Here is a 22,927-nt window from a genome sequence, read left to right on the forward strand (position 1 = left end):
CCATGTCCCATTTTTCACTCAGTACCCATCCCCCTTTTAAACTGTGGATTTTTCCAAAATATTGTAGAGGCAAATTCTATGCTCCTCCACTACAGCTAGGGAGTCAGAGGCTATTCTTTCCCCACTACCATCCATGATCCCCAGCACACACACACACACACAATGTTCTGGGGGCAGAATTCAGGGTAATGAGAAACGCAATGAAAAGTGTCTCTTTCTTCGACATACTATCGATTGTTACTAGGGTCCACGATCCACAGTGCTGAAATAATTCTTCGTCCTCTACCTTCTTGAAGCATAAGAACGGTCACGCTGAGTCAGACCAATGGTCCATCTAGCCCAGGATCCTGTCTTCAGACAGTGGCCAGTGCCAGATGCTTCAGAGGGAATGAACAGAACAGGGCAATGTATTGAGTGAGCCATCCCCCATTGTCCTGTCTGAGCTTCCGGCAGTCACAGGTTTAGGGATGCCCAGGGCCTAGGCTGTGTCCTTGACCATCCTGGCTACTAGCCATGGATGGACCTATCCTCCATGAACTGATCTAATCCTTTTTTGAACCCAGTCATACTTTTGGCCTTCATAACATCCCTGGCAACATGTTCCACAGGTTGACTGTGCGTTGTGACATACCTCCTGGTTTGTTTTAAACCTGCTGCCTATTCATTTCATGGGGTGACCCCTGATTCTTGTATTATGCGAAGGGGTAAACACCACTTCCCTATTCACTTTCTCCACTCCCTTCATGATTTTATGAACCCTCCGTCATCTCTTATCTCCGAAGAACAGGCCGTTTTTTTTAATCTCTCTTTGTCTAGAAGCTATTCCTCACCCCTGTATAATTTTTGTTAGCCTTCTTTGTACCTTTTCCAATTCTAATATCTCTCTTTTGAGATGGGGTGACCACAGCTGCACACAGTATTCAAGATGTGGGCGTACGATGGATTTATAGTGTGGCATTATGATTTTTTTTTGTCTTATTATCTATCCCTTTCCTAGTGGTTCATAACACTGTTAGCTTTTTTGACTGCTGCTGCACATTGAATAGATATTTTCAGAGACTATTCACAATGCTGCCAAGATCTCTTTCTTGAGTGGAAACAGCTAATTTAGACCCATCATTTTTTATGAAGGTTAAAATTCATGTTTCTGTTTAAAAATTCATGTTTAAAAACCACCTGTGATGAAACGAAAGAGGAAAAAGGGCCTTTTAATGTAAAGTGCCATTTATTTTTTTTCCATGATGAAAATAGTTAAAAAAAATTGCACCAACAAAATGCTCAATACACTTTCTCCTTCACCTCCAAAACCAAGCGCAAAAGCAAAACAAAAATATCCTAAAGCTTTTGAATAGTAGAACTCTCGACCATTTTGTATTTAAATAAGAGGCAAAAAAGAGACACCCCCGACCCCAGAGCCTCATGGTTCATATACATGACCAAAAAACAGTACACAGTCATTCAGAGCACATGATCTCACCATTTCCATTAGAATTTTTTTTTTTAATTAACCCAAACACTTTGTATAATACATTCAATCCTCAAGAGTTACCAGATTTGATGGAATATAAGTGCACTCTAGGAAAAAAAAATTTAATGGGTTGTTGGAAAACATACAACTGCCACTCAGGGATGATGCTTCAGATTCTTGCTCTCAAATCTTTGCTAGCTAGCAGACAAGTCTTCCCTCGGGCTATTAAACTCTACCCATTTTCTTCCTGCTATATAAATATTAAAGGGACGCTGTGGCAAATGGACAGAGAGATGCACATTAGAGTGAAATCTGAAGCCTGCAGCATAAGCCTTGGTTTGGAGCAGCAGTAGAACCTGCTTCCACTTCTTCTGGACATCAGGAGATTGTAAAAGCTTTGCAGAGGTTCCCCCGAACAGTGAGAGATCCACATTCTTCCAGCTCTCTCAGCTGCTTTTCTGCATTAATGTCCTAGTGGTCTGATTAATTAGAACCCAGGCATGAGAGCACCTGATGATCTGATCAAATAGGGTAACTCCGGGGTAAAAATAAAGGCCTTCAAAGATGTAAAAATGACATCAGTGCTTGAGCTACTGGTACTATATGAAAAAATAAGCACAATCCACTATATCTGTGTGTGGGGGGGTGTTTTTTTTAAACACCCAGCATATCTGAACCACAATCAGCAGCATGAAATGCATCTATGGGTAAGGAGGGAATCCCCCCACTCCTCGTTAAATTACACTGTCAACGTGTTAGTTGAAAGACTTTACTCAACACTGGCTGGCACCTTGCCCTTCATCAAGGGGGTGAAACCGACACCATACAGACACGGCAGGTGCTTCATGAGTGATCAGGTTCCGCCCGACATCCTTTCCTTTTCAGGTAGATTCGATACATTCCCCGTGGAACGCGGTTACAGGAGAAGAATGTAAGCGTTTTGGGGGAGGGGCACTGATATGTATGCTGCTACCCAATAACGGGACTGTCCATTAGAAAGCAGCGGTGGCTGTGCTTTCCAAGCCTCATAAATCACGCGCCCCCGTGCCCCTTCCCCGAATTTACAAGTTCACAATTGGCCTTTGCAGCCACCGTGGTCTGGCTCAGGTTGTCCTTTAACAGCAGCACAAGAATGCTAGGGCTGAGGACGCCGACAGGCCTCTGCCCCTTCAGCCAAGACATCCTGCTTTAGAGGACCCGACGAAGACGAGATTTCTAGACTCTAGCCAAATGGAACTCGCACATCAGAGACCTCCCCACGCACCCCCTCTCAAAGCCAAGAGGGCAAGGGAATGAGTCATTCCTATGGCTTGTATTTCTACAGCAAGCAGAAGGGTATATTTAAAAATGAAATAAAAAATAAAATGCTCTTTGAAGAGACCCTGTCCATGTGATCCATGCAGGCTATCTTCCCACCTCATGAGACTCAACCGTTACTGCCAAAAAAGGCCCTTCCTTGCTCCCATAACTGCAAGGTACGTACCTATCATTCCCTAAACTAGAGAGGTAGCTTGAGAGAAGCAAGATTCCACCAAAGGTGAGCAGGCCCTTCCGGTTAACTATTGTTTAACCTCTTATTCCTTTCCCTCAAGGAAATGAAGAACCAGATCCCCACTGAGAAAGAGGAGATAAATACACTCGGCAAATTCCATACACGCTACTGCCGGTCACACAACAAGCGAGGCCCAGTAGTCCCAAAAGAGGCTTCCTCAGACTTCCTGTCTGGATCAGCAGGAGCAAACAGCTACCTCGGTTAGTCACTTTCACTTCGCCATCCGGGTCTCCCTGCCCAGTGTCTCTACAGGAAAATGTTTCTGAGAACCAAGCAGCTCATGGGGAAAGGCAGAAAGCAAGATCTGCTTCCCCAAGGCAGTGGGGTCAGGGCAAGACTCTACTCCCAGCTCGGCAGCAGAAAAGAGAGCGTACGACTGGTGTCCCCCACTTCTAGGTAGCATTACGGAGATCTTCATGGTTCAGAGCTTGCCAGCAGGACTGTTGTTAGATGAAGCACGTTTGGAGTTACCACTCCACCTATCACAATTATGGAACTATGCTGCACAGGGATTTGTACTGGCCTTCGGCGGGGAACGCCAAGCGATGGGGAGAGGCTAAAACTGGACAGGACTCCTAACTACTGGAGCTGAAGATGGAGGGGGCCCAGGAAAGGTGCTGCAATGGTGCAGGCAGCTCTGTGTAACAGTTCAGCCACCGCGCAATGGCATCCTTACCTATCAGAAGAGCGAAGAGAAGTGCACCATGTCTGGGTAGCTTGGACAGGTCTTTCCCCTACCCAAGGAGCATGTGCCATCAAACTGTCAGGAGGGAGATTTCACCCAGGCAAAGAGGACAGTTTAAGACATCCAGCTCCAATTAATGCCAATAGGAGTTAGGCATGCCAAGTCTCCCCCAGAGACTTGATTGTTTTTGGCTAGTTATGTCATAAAACTAGTTCCGACGTGTGGTTTCATTCCTCCAGTGGCCTTGTACAGCATCTCGCCAGCTGGTCATAAGATGGCTGGAGTCACAGCTACCTCGCCCTGGTCTTCTGCCTTATGTGGTTGTCTGAAGGCTCAGTTGAATGTTCAGCTATACAGTTAAAAACCAGCCACTCTAACACAGTGAGACCAAGCAGGGGAGGGGAGGGAAGAGAACGAACTCAGAAAGACTAGGTATATTCTGTGGGAGATCACAGGTTTGAAACCCTCTGGTAGGAGCTGAGGGGAAAAACATCAGTGCTGGAGCAAAAACAAAACAAAACTCAACAATCCTGACCACCAGCAAGCAGCATGGAGACCATTTCAAATAGGGAAAGAACCCTGGGTGGAAATCTACTGTTTGGCTTCTTGTAGGATTTGAGGCATCTCACCCATCCTCTCCCTGCCTCTCCAAAGAATGTTTCTAAAAACACTTGCATCCACCACAGCCCTTGTGGGAGATGGTTCTCGCCAGACTGTGGAGCAGCACAGAAAATGGACAAAGGATCAGCTATGCCCCAAGAGCCTTTGGAGTTTGCATCACACTCCTGGGTTGCTGCTCAATCAGCCTTATCAGTGCCATGAGTAGATCCGAAGGAAGATCAGGACTTTTCTTCCCTGGGCCAGTTGCTCGGTATTCCATTCCCTACGCACCATCTCTGCACTCGCGGCAGAACGTTCCGGAGCTGCAGAGAAATGCCCACTTTCCCTTTGTATCACCAGCTGTCGGGCGCACAACGCAGTTTTCTCTTCAAAGTGTGGCAGGGCAGTAATGCTGCTGCAGCCGCTGCAGGGTACTGTCTCCTCCATCACAATTCTGGTAGGCCCAAACTTACCACAAAAAGCTTCTTGCCCTGACCGTCACATTGACTGGAAGAGTGGCCAGTATTGCCCTGCAATGTTATTAATTGGCTCAGACTCTTTTCCCTTTCTTAGCAGGCTAACTGCCCAATGTAGCAATTTAGTAGCCCAAGACTATCACCGAACACGCCGTGCGTGCCTGGAATATACTAGAAAACCTGTTTTAAAAGCAGAAACTTTTCCTCGCTACACCTGGAAGATCAGCAGGGAAGGACGTTGGGCTACTAGAAACCAACTTTCCAACACACAGTAATGCAAAAGGACCTCAAAGCTATATGAAGAAAATCAGGATTTCCTTGTCAGCCCTTTCTCCAGCATCTGGGTTAGGACAGAGCCCTGGCTGGACACAAAGAGGAACAGGACAAGGGGAGCTAAGAAAGGCTTCCCTGTTAAGGAGCTGAGTGTCAAACAGACACAAGAAATGTGGGAGAGAATTTAGTGCTGCTCCTCTTTCCCCAGCTAGGCTAAAAATATTGCCCACGAACCATCCCTTTGTTCTTGCAGTGACCCTGCTAATTTCCCCAAGCAAGCTCAAGGAATCTATTAGTCTCAACACCTTCCCTTCTCCTTCTTGCTCTTAACCAACACACGTGCAAGAGCTCTACCATCTGGCAACTGTTCCTGCCCTCACCCCAGCCATTCCGCATTGACAGGTTTCTCTGTGTCCAGTGCTACAGCTTTCGCCACTGGCAATTTTCAAGCCCCCACCAAAAGGAAGTATACAAAGCACATGATCTTCCCCCCGCACACACACCATATTTTTTTTAACCCAAGGGAACAGGTTTCAAAAGAGGCAACATAAGCAGCAGCACATTTCCCAAATGTCAGAAACTTCAACGACTGAGCCGCGCTTGAACGCAGCCATGAAAAAACAAAACAAAGAAAGCAAGCCCGTTTCTGCTCGTTTTTTGGATGATGGGTATTTCCCAAAATGATGGTGCTTTGCCGTTTTGGGAAGGGGGTAGGGGAGGAAGGAGGGTGGTTCTGTCTTCTACTGAAGGGCAGGAAACGGTGACTGACAGGCAGACGTGTGGACACAAGGCAGTTTGCTTTGCCGTCACATGGCAGTGCGGGTGGGGGTGCTGGGCTGGTTGAACCTCAGCGTTTTACATAGCCAGCCTGCAAAATCCACCTCTTCCACTTCAGAGCGTTTGATAAAGGTGTGATTCTGAAAGGGCAAAAGAGAGAGTAAAGCACATGCATCTCTTTCGTCTATCACAGCTCACAAGATACTCCATACTTCCCTACCACAACGTCCTCGCCCGGTCTACACTGCATACTTACTTCGGTATAACAACAGTGCTCAGGGGTGTGAAAAGTTCACACTCCTGAGCGACACAGTTATACCAACTGTAATCCCCCGTGTAGGCAGCGCTATGTCCAGGGAGGGCTTCTCTGGCTGACGTAGCTACTGCCTCGGAGCGGGAGTTATTAATCCAACGCGAAAGCTCTCTCCTTACTGGGGATTCATGTGCGGCGATCGATCCACCGGGGGTCAATTTAGCAGGTCTAGGGAAGACCCGCTACATCGACCGCTGATCTCTCTCCCATCTCTCCGGTACTCCACCGGAACAACAAGCACAAGGTAAGTCGAACCCAGCGGTGCAAACACTGCAAAAGTCGACCTAAGCTACCTCGACTCCAGCTACGTTATTCACATAGCTGGAGTTGCGTAACTTAGGTCGACTTAGCCCTGTAGCGTAGACCTGCCCTTAGAGCGCCTTCTCCAGACGCATTAAAACAGTGCAGCTGCGCTGATGTCAATTTGGCAGGCAGCCCTGCCTCCCGAAGTCAGTGTAGGAGGCTCACTCAGACCAGACACGGGACGGTGGCACCCAGCGGGAGGATTCTGGAGCAATGACATACCCTGAAACGGCAGCTGCACTTGGCTAGCTTCAGCAAGCCCCTCTCAGGTCTAATGCTGCCATCTGCGAGCCAGCACTGATGTAACAAGGGCTTCCCAGGCAGTGCTTTACAGGACGTGAATGGGAGGACGAAGGGCTGCCACAGGGTAATGACGTCTGCTGCTGCTGCTATACTAGATAAAAGCCCGGAGCTCTGTCTCCCCAAAGCAGTTCTAACCCAGTGACGGGGTCTGTATCACCCAGTGACTCATCACGTTGCTAACGGTTTGGTCTGACAGATGCTTGTGCTGCAGTGACAGCTTCTTGCTGGAGTCATGCTGTACTGCCAGCACTGTTCTGATGGAGCTGCAGGACTGGCTCGTTCTGTTCCCCAGCCAACAAAACCAGCTTTTTAGATAGACGTCCAACTAGCTGTGGGGCTGGGTTTTTTGGTTTTCAGACAGTTTATCAGTAGGGGAGGGGGTGACAGCCATACTGCTCTCTAATTTGCTGATGTACTGCACGGGATAGAATGAACAGACACTGGAGACAGAGCCCCAGTGAACAAGAAAGTGCATGCATCCCCACTGCTGCCCAACTGGCAAGCCTTGTGGAAGGACACCTAGCATGGAGAGATGGGGGGGATGCAGCTCCAGGTGCATAGGCAGAGTGGTGTGTGGTCTCAGAACGGGCTCAGCAAAGCTCCAGAGCTGCAAATCCTGTACTCCACCCCCCAGGCAGAGAGCCTTAGATGCAGAACTGATCCAGAGTGGGCAGGATCTGAGGAGCATGCATCCCAGATTTGTGGGAAGCACAGCTCCCCGCAGGCTGTCACACTGGGAGATGGCATGTAAAGGATCTGCCACTTCAAGGAACCACCAGCCATTGCACCCGGAGGAGGGGGGAGGCAGGTGGTGAAGCCCAGAGCAGTAGCTCCAAGAGGTATTGGGGGGCGGTGGGGCACAGTCTCCCCATATCACAGTCCACAGCAGTTTAGGAAACCAGTGCACAGCTGGGGAGAGGCTCTGGAGCTTAACAGGGAAAACTGATCTCCCAAACCGCCTGGGAAGACATGGAAATTTTTCTGACAGAAACTACTGTTTTCCTTCCAAAAGACTTCTCTGAGGAACCATGTTAGGAAGGCCTGGTGCCTGCGTTGGGCTTGGTTAGCAGGATGGGCTGCAGGACGTACGTGTATTGGTCCCAGTTCTGGAAGACTGTAAATGCATCAATCTGACTGGCATCTTCCTGTAGCTTTTCCCTCACCTCCCACTCAGTTCATCCTTAATGTCGCTTTGGAGTGTCCAGTGTCTCAAGAGGAAGAAACCAAATCCAATAGCATCTACTTCTGGTAAAGGAATGGAGGAAAACCCAGCCCACGATACAAAACAACTTGCAGCTCCCCACTTACCATCAGCATCTTCAGATCTGCCCGCTCTGCTGGATTTTTAATTAAGCTGAGAACAGAAGAAAAGGCAGGAAAGATCTGTCAGACCCCTCTTGTGAAAAGCTCCTTATTTGGCCGGGAGGGCTACCCAGCCTGGTGTCTGGTTTATTTGGAAGCCAGAGAATCCTGCCTTCAGCAGACCTAGACCTGGTCACTTCTATCACAACTTTAAAAGTGGCTTTATGGACCCACCACTGAGGGACACCCTTCAAGTCTATCCTAGCAGATTCCCGGAGAGCGGGACTCCCTTGAACAGTCAGACCTCAATATCAGATCTATCCAGGTTCTCATGCCACACCACGGTATCCATGCACTTACCAAACTCTGCAGAAGGCTTAGGAGATAAGCATCATAGAAAAACTTCAGGGAAACCTGATTCTCAAGGAAGAGTCTAGCAGAGGTTGCTGCTAAACCACTCCCACCCTCATTTGAAAATAAAGATGAGAGTGTAAGTTTCCAGCAGTGACCAGCCATTTTAGGTGCCCAACCTGAAACACCAGAAAGACACCTCATTTTGAGATGGAGCTGCTGTTCTACAATTCTGAAAATCAGGCTTCTTCAAGGAGTTTCAAGTTGGGCACCCAAAAATTGAGGGGAGGGATAGCTCAGTGGTCTGAGCATTGGCCTGCTAAACCCAGGGTTGTGAGCTCAATCCTTGAGGGGACCATTTAGGGAACCAGGGTAAAAATCTATCTGGGGATCGGCCCTGCTTTGAGCAGGGAGTTGGACTAGATGACTTCCTGAGGTCCCTTCCAACCCTGATATTCTGTGATTCAAAGTCATTAGTCACTGTGGAAAATTTAGGCCTAGAAAGCTGCAAAAGATCAACCCATATCTGAGACTGAAGTGCATCCATGAGCCAAAGCAAAGCTGGCAGGTCTCAGTTCAGGCCCACAAGACATGATGTTGCCTCATTAGGTGTATCTAATATGCAGGCTGACAGCATCCTTTAATGTTGAAAATTAGCACTGTAATGTCTAAATACAACCAACCCCTCCTTCCCAAGTACGCAGTCTACATTAATTACAGGTTCTTCTGGACATGAGTCTTAAGCAAAGGTAGCTGAGCTGGCAGTGTCATCAGAGCATGAAGGCCCAAATAAGGCAAGTCCAACTGAAGAAAAACAATCCCTTCTAAGTGAGAAGGCAAGAAATTAAGAGAGAAGGTCTCATGCTCCTGGAAAACATTCTAGGCAAGCTTCCTCGGGGTGAATGTTTGGAAGGATACCACATCATGGAGAAGGCTGTCAATAAACCAGCATCAGCTGCAGAGTTTATCTAGGCATCCACCAAAAGTCTTATAATAGATACAAAGAAAGACTGGAGGACTGGATGACTCAAGTGACCAACCCACACTGGTAGCAACTCCAAGCCATTACCCAACAGCCATTTTTGTAGCCTATATGAAATGGGCCAGTGGTCTTTGTAAAACAAGCGCCCACCTAGGAGCTCACAGAGATCACAGATTGAATGGAGCACAAGGACTGACTGAGGGTGGTCCCTCCAGGTCAGAGTGGAGGCACGCTGGCTGGGGCACATGGGAAAACGTGTGCTGCCACCTTGTTATGGGATGGAAAGTTTCAATCTCTAGGGCTGCCGAACCAGCCCTGGGCATAGCCTTTATGTTCACTTCTAGAAAGAGATCCTTACCATTTATTTACAAACTCCTGGAAGTCTTGCGTGAAAATTCCATTCGGCAGCTTAGGAGGAGGCTGGGAAAAAAAGCAGAAGGGTTTTCTGCATCAATGGGTCAGGAAGAAGAACAGTCACTGAAAAGCTGCAGTCTGAAGCTCGGACTGTTCATACGTGTTTCCCTTTAAACCTCAGAACCGAGGAACTGTTGCTTCCCTTTACAGCCACTAGCCTCCCATCAGTGCATATCTTCTGCCACTCTACCATTCAAGGCCTTCGAAGGAAAGCCTTGCCCCCCACCCGAGGTAAAGCACTGCCATTTGGCTAGGTGCACACGGGAAGCAGAGCTGCCTACTTTTGAAGCATTAGGTATTGAAGCATTGAAGTATTAGCTGCTGCCAAAAGGTTGGAGTTCAACATCCCAGATCAGTGTTCGGATAAGGCACAGCAAATCCCACATACCTGAAACCCTACAGCAGACGGAACTAACTCAACAGGTACAACTGCGGTTAGGTAACTACTCATCATGTCACCATACAGGGGAAACTGCTCCTCCCACAGACTAGTCCTGCCTCCAGATTGGGACATGCTCACTTTAAGACCCCAGATTGTAATTTGCCTTAAGGTTTTTCAAAAAGAGACCAGGCGTTCACCCCAGGCTGAGAACACTGAGGTGATCTGGCTCCTAGCAGAGAGACTGTTTATCCTTCACAAGTCTATGGAGGAGTTTGTTCTAAATGGCTGATTACTGAACAAATAGTTCATTAATCCTCAAGGCTTCCCTTTTGACTCTTCTAACAGTTCCTTCAACTATATTAGAAGCTCTTGTCTGTAGGGTCTTATTCCAGAGCTAGAGGCAGCTTAGCATTGTAGACTTTAATACCAAGAGACAGGAAGAACAAATGGGAGAGACGGGACTGGATCCAATACAAATAGAGTGAATAGGAGAGAAGGAGATTTCAGTGAAGCTTTCAGTTCTTGTTACCCCTTTAACTGATGAGCAAATTAAGATTTTCGATTTATTCTGAGTCCAGAGACTCCAAAAGACTCCAGCAAACAGGGGGAAAGGAGATGAAAGGTGATTTCAAATACCAACCTCATTAACAATATAGTCCAGCAGTTCGAAGATGGCCATCGCAGGCCGACTGTCCATTCCATGGCCTGTGTAGTTAAGAGGACAAAGGTAGAGTAAGAAAACTGCACAGTGGAGTTCAGACTCTGATGGAAGCAAAAGCAAGACAATCGAGATGGATTTTTTTTTAAAAGCCGGTTTTGAGCTTTATGGCTTCAACCTCTGCTACCAAATTCCTGATCCATTTAATAGCTGGGGGCATTTGGGAAGCACAAGATCATATAGTTTGGAGGGCTGGAAGTGGACCAAGAAGCCTTTTGCCTTTAGATCAGCAGTTCAAATCCAGCCACTCAACCATTACCATCTAATGGCTGTTCAGAAGCCTACATGAGATGAACTTGGTGGCCTCAGTCCAGCTCCCAAATACACGACAACTGGCACGTATTTGGCCCCTTGGGGATCAGTTTAATCAGAGACCAAGGAGCAAATGGGCTGCTGAAACTGAACTAGCCCTTACCCCTAGGCCAGGATTCAGGCACACTAGCAGGAACCTTGCTCTGCCGATACAAATGCTGCACCTGACCTGTGGGTAGCAGCACTTGCCTCCAGGGCTGTTGCTTCTCACCAACAAAGTTAGTCAGCAAAGCAATCTCACGTTGCTAGAGAGACAAATTTCCAACTCAAGTTCTGCACAGTTAGGCCAAGATTTTCCAATGATTCTGTGGGCTCAACTTGACACTCCTTAAAGGGACCTGATTTTCAAAGGGCTAAACACCAGGACTCTGAAAATCAGGCTCCTTTCAAAGCGTCTCAAGTTGAGCACCCCAAATCACTAATCATTTTGGAACATCTTGGCCTTCATGTGTGTGCTGCCTTTATGGGAGACTGATTTTACACACACATTTTGTAAAAACCAGAGAATCAAGTTAGTGCTGGTTCTGCTTCCAGTGTTTGGGTATAGGCCAGTCTTCTGCAGAACACACTCCCATTAGAACCCTTAGGTATTCGCCTCGCTTCAACTCCATGTCCAAATGCAGAGAAATGATGAAAGCCAATGAATGGTCCTGGCTTGTTTCATACTTCTAACCCAGCCCCATAAACCAAAAACCATCCAAGCAGACAGGTATCAATTTCGGCCCCTACCACTGACAGGGCGCCCTGGGGGTCTGGGCCGCGGTGAGATGCTGTGAGGTTCTCCCTCTGCCCCATCGACCATGGGACGGCCAAATATCGCTTCCAGTTCCTTGGAGTCTGGTGGGGGGATTGGGTACCTTCCGATAGACAGCTCCACCAGGGAGAGACCCATGCTCCAGATGTCAGACTGAACTGAGTAATGAGTGCCCTGCAACCGCTCAGGCTGTAATGAAAAGTCACAGATGTGCCTCAGTCAAACTGTACTTCTCAACAGAAGAGAGATCACTACATGAAAGAGACTCCATTGACTGGAAGTAATTTGTGGCTATGGCATGTTACTGCAGAGAAACTCCGCCTCACACGGAAGGATATAAAACACTCCCCACTAATTATACATTTAAATGAAATAGACACGACTATCTCTCTCCTCCCCTGCCCCCAACACCTTCAGGCTAAAGCGGCTCTTGCTTACTGGATTTTTTCTGTTTCAAGGCTGAATTGCTGTGGGGATAGGCTGTTTATAAAGAAGACTGTGTGAGTTTCCAAACTAGAATCCTCTGAGGGCCTGCAACTCTTGACACCAGCAGGAAACATTAATATGCTCAGAGGAAATATTGGGGGGGGGAGGGGGGGAAGGAGGCGAATTTCTTCTACCTAGAAAGGTCATGTCCACAGAATGTGTAGTGCAGGTTCTAGATACTTAAATGCTACTTGAGTGCAGCTCTTCTTTAAGTTCTGTTATGGCTAGAAGAGTAACTGACACCATGGGGTTATTTTCTCAGTGTATTCAGATCTAGTTTACCCAGTATACACGTAAAAAAAAAAAAACCTACCCCAATACTACAAACTCCCAAATAGAATCTGAAAACCTAGCTGGGTTTTCTGCTTCTTTCATCACTGCAGAACCAATAGGAGTCTCAGCTGCCAGTCAAGATATGACTCAAAAATCACACAGAGCTGAGGGCCTGAGAAAGAAGAGGTTTGTTTTTTTTTCAGCCTCTGTCCTAACTGTAACTGCACTTGAAGAGGAACAGTGCCCAAAATACAAAGAAGTTCAGAGTGAAGGACACAAGTGTAGGCTGACAGCACCCCTAAGAACCCACATCTTTGTTCCTAGCCGTCCAGCTGGGGAGATGCACACTATATGTTCCTAACTGTGAGTTAAACACTGGAATAAACTGCCTAAGGAGGTTGTGGAATCTCCATCTCTGGAGATATTTAAGAGAAGGTTAGATAAATGTCTATCAGGGATGGTCTAGACAGTATTTGGTCCTGCCATGAGGGCAGAGGACTGGACTCGATGACCTCTCGAGGTCCCTTCCAGTCCTAGAGTCTGTGAATCTATATGCCGCCCCACTAAGGCAAACAAGCTAAGGACCAAGTGCCAGCACAGATTTAGAGTTTTGTAATTATCCTGGTCAGTAAATCTCCCGCTGATGAAAGCAAAGGACGCTGGCTAGAATGGAAGCTGTGCAAGTTTTCACAGACACACAAGTGTCAATATGCAACAATTCCATTGCAGATAGAGAAGTTACATTGCCCCCAGACTGTGTGAATAGAAAGAGAAAGCCCAACAGCATCTAATGATTAAAGGAACTTCAACTCAGACTTCTCACCTCTGTCTGAAATTCTTCTACCTACCGCTACAAGTAACATCTGAGGGGACCATCACTTCTCTTTTTCCAGTTCATGTGGGGCACTTGACACCACTTTGGACCCTATTCCCCATGGCCCTGCACTGTGTGGAATATCTGCACCAGTGTGAAGCGAATGGAACATACTACCATTCGAGTGCGCATGCGTGTGTTAGAAGTTCCAGTGCAACTCTAAGCCCACAAATACTGGCAGGGGAACTCAGGAGCACATAAAGGACTTCAAACTACTTTTAACTCTTGTTTGAAATGGACTCGTTTTAAGGTTGATGGCATTCCTTTAAAAGGCGCAGATTTATGTAAGTACACTTAAGTGATCTTTGCACATCTAAAAAATAAATCAGGCTGGAGACAGAAGTGAAGTGAGGTCTTGATCTAGCCCTCAATGATTTGTCCATATATGACAACTACCTCTCTGGTTGGCCAGGTTGCTAGTTTCGGCATAGAAGGGTGTAACAACAGGATACTACAGGCCAGGCTAAGTGTGCCTGGTGGAGTTGTGAGTGATCCTGGACGCTATGCTAACGCTCTGTCTGGTTCCCGAGAGTGGTAAATCCCTCTCCCTTGTAGAATACATCCAAAGGTTTGCATAAGAATAAAGGGGCTTACAGACATGTAGGATCGAGTCCCCACAAAGGAGTTTGCCATGGAGTCAATGAGCTGACCGCTAACCCCAAAGTCACATAGCTTTATCTCTCCCCGGGAATTGACCAGGATGTTAGAAGGTTTCACGTCTGAGAATAGAAAAGAGAGAGAGAGAGAGATAAAAAATGTATGCGCAATACTAGGTAAGAACAATCCAGGTCTCTGGTTGTCACGAGAAGCGATTTTTAGATTCTCCCCTCTCACCTCTGTGCATGATCTGATGCTTCTCTCTTAGATAGGCCAAACCTCGCAGAACCTAGAAGAAAAACCAAAGGACAGAAAGAGGTAAAAGCTGGGAAGGAAAAGTCTTTCCCTTTGGAGAGAGATATCCTGCACAGCCTTAAGATCCTGTAATACTGCAACACCAACAGTAAAGCCTCCCTGTAGCAACTAAGGGCTTCAACTTTAGGGAGCAACCGACACACAGCTGAGCAAATGTTGGCTGCACTTTAGATCCACTCTGCTTAAGGAGATAAAACTTTCAGACAATTGAAAATCCCAGTGTTAGATATGAAGTCACTGGTTCATTGGCTCGATGGAAGCTTTCCATGAGGCTCCTACACCAGTTTCTACCCTCCCAGCTGGGACTGCACCAAATAGTCTGAAATATACTAACTTCCCAGCTCATATGGTTATTCTTTTGACTCCTAGTTAATGATACAATAACAATATGCAAGGTGGAGGAAAACCTGGGTTTGCAACTTGAATTAGCAGGTGTATCTACCAACAGGAAATTGTGCTCCAGCTCCAAGGAAATAAGAGAGTCCCAGGGTACAGAATGGATTTCAGGAAGGGTTGGGAAACAGACCGGCAAAGGGTCAAGACTCAGATGGTATTTGCTCCCAGTACACCCTGAGAGACAATAAGTTCTGACAAGACCAAATAGCAAGTGTGAAAAGTTGGGATGGGGGTGGCAGATAATAGACACCTATATAAGACAAAGCCCCAAATACTGGGGCTGTCCCTATAAAATAAGGACATCTGGCCACCCTAGTTCTGAAAGCCTGAAGCCTCTCCTCTTCTCTTTGGGTTTTGAGTGAGCTCTGGGAGAGGGATACTCACCGCTATGCTGACTTTCCCCAAGATCTCCTCAGGAATCCTTTTGGCTTCTTTCAACACTTGATCCAGAGAGCCTCCATCCTAAATCCAGAGCAGAGAAGTTAACTGAGCACTGGCAGGAAAATAAAATAAGATAAATGGTCTGAAAAAATGTTTCCCAGCTCTAGGCTCCATATTGACATACCTATGAGGACTGAGGAGTGTAACACATTTGGGTTCACTAGTCAGTAACACTAGATCAGACTGTTCACAGATTAAGGAAGATCTCTCGGGTAATCACCACAGATGGGTGTTCTGAGGATACGCCCATCTCTTGCTAAGCACTTCATGATTAAACTTTGCTATCATAGGAAATGCCATTTCAATGGCATCGTTTAACACATTAATGTCACAGGCTTTCCGCACTGTTTCCCCTACACACTACTGTCAATGCAAAGGCAACGCTGGCTGCACCAATGCGGAGGGGATACAACACGCTCTCCCCGCCAGATACAGCGGAAGACACACACTGCAGTTCAGTGAATTCTGTTCAGTGGAGGGTTTGCAACATTTCCTTTTGGCTGGACCCCAAAACCACCACTTCCGCTTTCCAGAAAGTCTATTTCTCTGTATTTTAGTCGCTCATGTAGGGCTGTGCAGCTCCTAGACAGAGTCTGATGTCCCAGCTCCACCACCCACGCCCTGAGCAACAAGCCTTTGCTGTCAGAAAAAATTCTAGCATCACATACTCCTTTGCATCTACAACCCAGAGGGATCTGCCCAGTATACAGCACTGGAGAGCAGCAGCTTAAAAGGAGGGAGTTTAGGCTCACCATGTGCTCCATGCAGATGCTGATCTCTCCATCACTGTAGAATGCTCCATAGAAACCCACAATGTACGGAGAGTTACACTCGTGCAGGACCTGCAGCTCTCGGATAATTTGATTACGAATGGCGGGTTTAATTTCTAAATGAATCAGCTGCAAAGAGAGAAAAATCAAACAACAGAATCAAGGAGCAGCTACAAGAACATACAGCTGTAGTCTGGAAGTAAGGGAAGGGAGAAGCAGAAGAGGGGTTTGAAAGACCCCCACTTCGTCCTGTGCTGGTGAGAGTTGTTCGCCCTATGGTTACCAAACTACTCTTGATTTCCGCATCCTGCACAGAATGCAAGGGAGCAAACTAGTCACCCTCAGGCTGACAATACAGGGTACAGTGCAGAAAACCAATGTAGCAAGCTGGGTGCAGAGACAACATCCAACATAGTAAATGTTTATCACAAAAAAAGCCATCTCTACAGGCACTATAAAGGGTGTTTGAATCCCAATGAAACCAGGGAATAACTAAAACCTGATCACTAAGAGGGAGTTGTTTGAAAGTAGAGGAGCAGATGCATTATTCCTTGAGCTCCATGTAGGATCAGTTTATTGATGTGCAAGGAATACCTCGCAGGAAGGGAAGCTGTAGCTGCTAGAAAAATCAAGTCACTTTCAAACAATAGTGATCTCCATTACACGCTTCAGAGTCTCCTGGGACTTCTGTCATTCTACATGGGGAGAAAGGGAAGGTTTGGACCAACAACTTACAGCCCGAAGTTTGATAAGGCTCAAAATCTCAAACCAGGCTCTGAACACAGGTTTCCATCAGTTTTCACATACACAGCATCTTGCTGACACCCTTCCAGCTCCAGTACTCCCAAGCTAGATGCTATTGTGGAAGGCTATACAGATATTGCTTTCCAGGGGAAGCCAGTCAGTGGGACATATTGGTTCATCAGACCCATAGAATTTTATCTATTGCTTTTAAAATTCATCCCTATAAGGCAAGAGACCAGAGTTTCAAGTTAAGTCACACCGTGGATCTGAACAACCGACAGAAATCTTATATGTTTTCTCACGGAAGGTTAGCCCTTTTTTCTGACAGGCAGGTAAATTATTTATTTCCATTATTAGGTATCATTAGGTGGATGAACAAATTGTGTGTCTGGGACAGTAAGTTTTTGTGACAAACTCACAAGGCTTCTCATAGAACTATTCTAGCATTAACAAAGATATTAAGTTGGAGGTTGAGAAAGAACGTCGCAAGGCACAAGGATCTCTGGGACTTTGTTGCTGAGTATGATCTAATTCATAGCAAGTGGCAAACAGTACAGGAACCACTTTAACTGACCTGTCCTCTGCACTTCTTTCTGCAAGTTCTGTCACACTTTTTCTCTCCTTGTTAGCTACACTTTGCCCCTGAAAACTGTACAACTTTCCCACAAACCTCATTCAATTTAGTTGAGTTAAGAGCTGCTCTAACGGAAAGATAAAGCATGACCGTGCTCTAAACAATACATAGGATTTGACATAATACAACTCATGTTCCATGGGCTAATACTGAAGAAGGGGACAGAAGACTGGATTTCTCAGAGAATTAATTATGGAAGAATCTCATCTTTGTGCCACCGTGTCAAATCCAGCTCAGTGGCAGAAAGTCAGGATCAGCTGATGACTGGTGGCTCATGCATAAAGAGTTTGAAAAACTTCAATCCATTTGCTAGTATCCATATCACAAGAGTCACCGTTGCTTGTAGTTTCAGCATAAAGGACAAGGAGACTAAACTCTCTTCTCACTCCAAGGGGGGATGCTCCAGGTCAGGGTTGAAACACAGAGAAAAGAACAGTGCTGCTGCCTGGGCAATACCTGTTTTAAGGATACCTAGGAAACTTGTCTCCAGGGTTCATAATCAGCCTTTACCAGTATGGAATTCATTTAAGGAAGCAGAAGGGTTAGGATGGGCAAAGTCCTGCTTTTGTACCAGAGTGATCTGCTATTACAACCTCTCTGCTGCGTGGCACGATAGGCCAACACGAGCACAAGAAGGACAATTCACTTGCCACCTCTCTTTTACCTTTCGTGCCATAATAAGTCCTGAGGGTTTGTGCTGTACTTTGGTGACCACCCCACCATTGCCAGCTCCCAGCTCGGAGATCCTCTCAAAGTCGTCATCCTTCAGCTCCCCAACCTTGGCTTTCTGGGTGAGGAAAGCCTCTAGCCTCTTCTTTTGCTGCTCATCCAATTCCAATTCTTCCAGCTTCTTCTGCAGATCTACCAGGTTTGCCCTGAAGAGAAACAGGGAGGAGCAGGACAAACTGTTAGAGCCGGGTAGGTCTCTGCTAAAGACAGAGAATTTGACATCCTTTCCTCCAGAGGAGATGGCAAAACTGGAACTCTGGCTGTTTGCTAGCTACACAAAGAGCCAAAAGGCTCAGCATAATACAAGTCCCATATATAGTTTATGTTGGACCCCTTCAGCACTGCCAGTAGGGAGAAGGAAGCTAAGAGGAAAACCTTCTCCAAAGCGATGTGTATTCAGATTCAAATCTTGATATGGCAGAAAGATAAACAAATGACGCCTTATTACAAAGGCACGAACCCTGGAATGTTACTGATAGGGACATAAGAATTGCAATATTGGAGACAAATGATGCAACATCTTCCCAGAAGCACAGATCCCTTACAAAGATGCATTTTTTTAATTTTTTTTTTCACAATCAGCCATTTAAGCGAAACCAGGAGGAATCATTAAAACCTTAAAGGCGCTCTAGCAGCAGTGCTGCTCACTGCCGGGAGAGGAGCAAGCTGTGCCAGCAGCCGCTCCCCTTTCTGAATCCAGGGATACAGGTAGGCAGCCTACTAAGTAACATGAGAGGGACTTTCCATGAAGTCATGCAAATCCCCCAGCTTAAAGACTATACCCCTCACCATCCTGCCCAAACACGAAGCCTATCTATTATCCAAGCACAATGGGGTATTTATGCTCTGACACCATCTGTCTTTTGGTGCTCCTGTTGAGATCTCTTTGGTCAGGAGAAGACTGGACTGTCAGTGTGGTAGGCCCAATGGTGTGGAGCTATTTCCCCTTCGAAATCCATCACAGCCCTTTAATCCACAATTTTAATTCGCTACCCTAAAACGTCTTTTTTTCTGAAGGCGCTTTTTACGATCACCTGCCAACCCTGACACCTAGAGCCCACCCCCTCTTCCCTGGCAATAGCACCCCATTCCCCCAGCTCTGTTTCCTAACTTTACATTCATAGGTAAATGATTATGGTGAAGTGGGCAGAGCTCCAAGCACTTAGGACAGGTGACTCTTTATAGTTTGCAAGGGGTTTATGGGGAGTACCTGTAAAGCCCCCATCATCCCTGAGCCCCTTTTCTCTCTCCAGTCCACCCACCCCCACAGCATGACTACCCCAACATCCTCTGTACCCCCACCACTACCTCTCTCACCCCACTCCCACATCCCCAGCCAGTGAGACAAGCCCGGCCAGTCGCCTTTGTCTCGGGTGTCCTAACCCCAGCCACCTCCCTGCCCTTCCCTTGGCCCCCTAGGGGCGACCCCTCTCATCGCCCCACTTCTACCTGAGCTCCTGCCCGCACCCCTGCTGTTCCCTCCGAGGGGGGAACCTCCTGCCCCAGCTCCTCCCATGCCCTCTGCCCCACAGAGCCCCACTCACAGTTCCCAGCCCCCCTAGGCTCCCCCCGCCTCCCCAGCCCCCAACTCTAGGCTCCCCCTCCAGCCTGGCTCCTGTGCCCCAAACACCCCCCAGGCCTGGGTTCCCCTTGGCCCCAGACCAGGCTGTTCCCTCCGAGGGGGGAACCTCCTGCCCCAGCTCCTCCCATGTCCTCTGCCCCACAGAGCCCCACTCACAGTTCCTTCATCCCCTACCCTACCCCACCCCTCACCTCCACCCTACTCCATCCCCTTATCCCTCCACCCCATCCCTCCCCACCTCAACCCCGCATTCCCCCCCGCATCCCGCGCACCCTCTCCGGCCCCCCGGCCCAGCCCCGCACCCCTCCGGCACCCCCACCGGGCCGCAAGCCCGCCGCACCCTCTTCTCGCCCCCGGCCCGCGTCCCCCCCGCCCTTCTCACGCCCCCTCGCACCCGGCACCTCCTCCCTCGCCGCCCGGCCGGGCCCCCCGCCCACCGCAGCTCACCTCGGTGGAGCCGTACTCGGCGCTCGGCCGCTCGGCGGATGGTCGGTGTGATTGTCAGGGCCGGCGGCAGACCGGCTTCTCTCTTGGAGCCGCATGGCCGGGCCAGGGCCTCCCTCGCAGTCCACGCGGAGCCTAGCGGGGGCGCCTCCGCCGCATGGGCCCTGGCCCGGGGCCGACCAACTACCCCGGGGGCTCGGCGAGCCGCACTACGCGAAGGCCGGGGGCTTTGCGCGGCCTGGCCGGAGGGACGGGGAGGAGGCCGGAGGGAGATCAGGGCGCGGGGACGGGCTGCATCGCAGGCGGGCCGCACCGGAGCGAGCCAGGCGGGGAGGGGGCGGGCGCCTCCCGGCGGGGGGGAGGGAGGAGGCGGGAATCCCGCGAGACGCGCGGCTACCCAGAGCCGCGGAGGCGCGGCCCAACGGGCAAGGCAGCCGCTCGCCGCGTGCGCGCCAGCGGACGCGCTCGGGAGAGGTTGACGGAAGCGCGAGATAGCTGGGGAGGGATGGATGATCGGTAGAGTTGTGGGGGTCGGGGGGAGGGGGCGAAGGAGAGATGAGGGGGGGAGGGTGGAGGATGAGGGCTGATGGGGGGAGGAGGATAGGGGGGATGGGATGCGGTGGAGGGATGAGGGGAGGGCGGTACGGGGGTGGAGGGATTGGGGGGAAGGAGGAGGATGAGGGTGGGAGAGGATGAGGGGTGGACGTAGGAAGGGGATGAAGGATGAGGGGGGATGAGGGTATGGCGGTAGAGGAAGGGGATGGGGGAGGAGAAGTGGGGGTAGGTGTGCGTGTGAAGGGATGAGCTAGGGCTTGAGGGATAAGGGGTATGGGAGTAATGGTGGGAAGATGCATGGCGAGGAGTGAGGTGGGGAGGGATGGGTGAGGATAAGGGATGCCGAGTAGGGTGGAGGTGAGGGGTTGGGTAGGGTAGGGATGAAGGATGAGCCTAGGGTGGAGGAGAATAAGAGATGGGAGTAGGATGGATGATGGCCGGGTGGGGATAGAGGGTTGGGTAGGGTGGATGGTGATGGTGGGTAGGGATGAGGGGTGATCGAGGGATGGAGTTGACAAGCCTGGAGATCGAGTGAGTAGACTGGGTGTAACAGAGGATGGTGGGAGTGAAGGATCTGGGTTCTTACAGAGTTATTAGCTGGAAATAACAATTTCTGTAACTTTAGTTTTCATCATTCAGATTTCCAGGTTGTCCTCATCAATAATAAATCTTAGAGAGTTTTTGGGAGAAGTTGGAAGGATGCAGTGAGACCCACCTTCTGTTTGTCTATCATCCATCTGTCTGCCTAGCTACTCAGCATGGCTCCCTGCTCCAGCAGCATCTAGAGCACTTCCGTATGGGTTTTAAAACAAAGGAACAATAACATTCTCTCTTTTCTTTCCTCCCAGCCCATAGGAAAACTAACTGCATTCGTTATAAATTCATATGGTGTGTGAGACAGAGGGTCAAAGAGATATACTCCTTTGTAGTTCTGACTCTGAGCATCATGAGGACTCAGGGATCATGCCCTTGTAGAATGCAGTATCTGCAGCTGATCTTGGCTGGTCCCAGATGCTGTAGAAGACAGGTAACTCTCCTGTCCCAGGGTGTGATTTTATCCCAATCGGGTACTGATACCAGGGTGTTGGCTGAATTAGAATATAGGTAATAAGTGCATAAATAAAAGAAGCTAATCATTATCAATGAAATCATAACCAAGAATAGATTCCTCATGGACACACTCTCTAGTCAGATCCAGCTCATGCCTCAAATCACAGTCTTGTGTCACCAAGTTGTTCTTCCTCCCCTCTTCTTATGTCACCCGCTAGTTGCCACCCAGGCCTGGCTAACCACTTGGAAACCCCCCATCTGACTCGGTTGGGAAGCTGATGAGATGGCATTGCTTAATTGATCAAAGGGCAATGTTCAATTGCATAATTACATGCAGGCAATTAAAATCAAGTGCACTCCTGATCCTGGCAAACCCTGATAACCATACATTGGTACCAGCGCCAAGTGGGGTGAATTGCCAGCATCAGTTTTGACAGTCAGGTTGTGACCAAAAAAACCCCAAAACTCCAGCTCAAACCACTTTCACATTTCTCCTCTTCCCGTTAATGCTATAACATCCCCTCTGTGAGCTTCTGACTCCAACAAAATGGCAGATGAAGTTCAGTGGTGATAAATGCAAAGTGAGGCACATTGGAAAACACAGTCCCAACTGTACATACAAAATGATGGGGTCAAGACTAGCTGGTACCACTCAAGAAAGAGATCTTGGAGTCATTGTGGATCATTCTCTGAAAACCTGTTCAATGTACAGCAGCACTCGAAGCTAACACAATGTTAGGAACCATTAAGAAAGGGATAGATAAGACAGAACAGATCACAATGCCACTATATAAATCCATGGTACGTCCATATCTTGAATACAGCCTGCAGTTCTGGATACCCCATCTCAAAAAAAGATATATTAGAATTGGAAAAAGTCCAACAAAAATGATAGAAATATGGAACAGCTTCTGTATGAGAAGAGATTAAAAGGAGTGGGGCTGTTCAGTTTAGAAAAGAGATGATTAAGGGGGGAGGGATATGACAGAGGTCTATAAGATCATGAATGGTGCAGAGAAAGTGAATAAGGAAGTGTTATTTACCCTTTCACATAACACAAGAACCAGGGGTC

The 22,927-nt window shown here is 48.2% G+C and overlaps 1 protein-coding gene across 1 annotated transcript; it reads right to left on the reverse strand.

The window, feature by feature from the left end:
* Positions 1 to 1,206: 1,206 nt before the first annotated feature.
* On the reverse strand, positions 1,207 to 18,390 carry MAP2K2 (mitogen-activated protein kinase kinase 2). Its single transcript, XM_032770781.2, has 10 exons — positions 18,160 to 18,390; positions 16,100 to 16,246; positions 15,291 to 15,368; positions 14,433 to 14,484; positions 14,193 to 14,317; positions 11,941 to 12,154; positions 10,822 to 10,886; positions 9,744 to 9,805; positions 8,059 to 8,104; positions 1,207 to 5,971 (listed from the first exon to the last, which is right to left on the reverse strand). The coding sequence occupies exons 1-10, from the start codon at positions 18,169 to 18,171 to the stop codon at positions 5,861 to 5,863; spliced, it is 912 nt and encodes a 303-aa protein (XP_032626672.1). The 5' UTR covers positions 18,172 to 18,390; the 3' UTR covers positions 1,207 to 5,860.
* Positions 18,391 to 22,927: the final 4,537 nt, after the last annotated feature.

This window comes from Chelonoidis abingdonii, chromosome 11, assembly GCF_003597395.2.
Source record: "Chelonoidis abingdonii isolate Lonesome George chromosome 11, CheloAbing_2.0, whole genome shotgun sequence".
NCBI lineage: Eukaryota > Metazoa > Chordata > Testudines > Testudinidae > Chelonoidis > Chelonoidis abingdonii.

Excerpts from the sequence above, each read along its gene's own strand:
- MAP2K2 (XM_032770781.2), bottom strand. Across the intron at positions 14,485-15,290 it reads TGGGGAAAGTCAGCATAGCG|GTTCTGCGAGGTTTGGCCTA; the intron begins GTGAGTATCCCT and ends TTTTTCTTCTAG. Across the intron at positions 8,105-9,743 it reads CAGGAGTTTGTAAATAAATG|CTTAATTAAAAATCCAGCAG; the intron begins GTAAGGATCTCT and ends TTCTGTTCTCAG.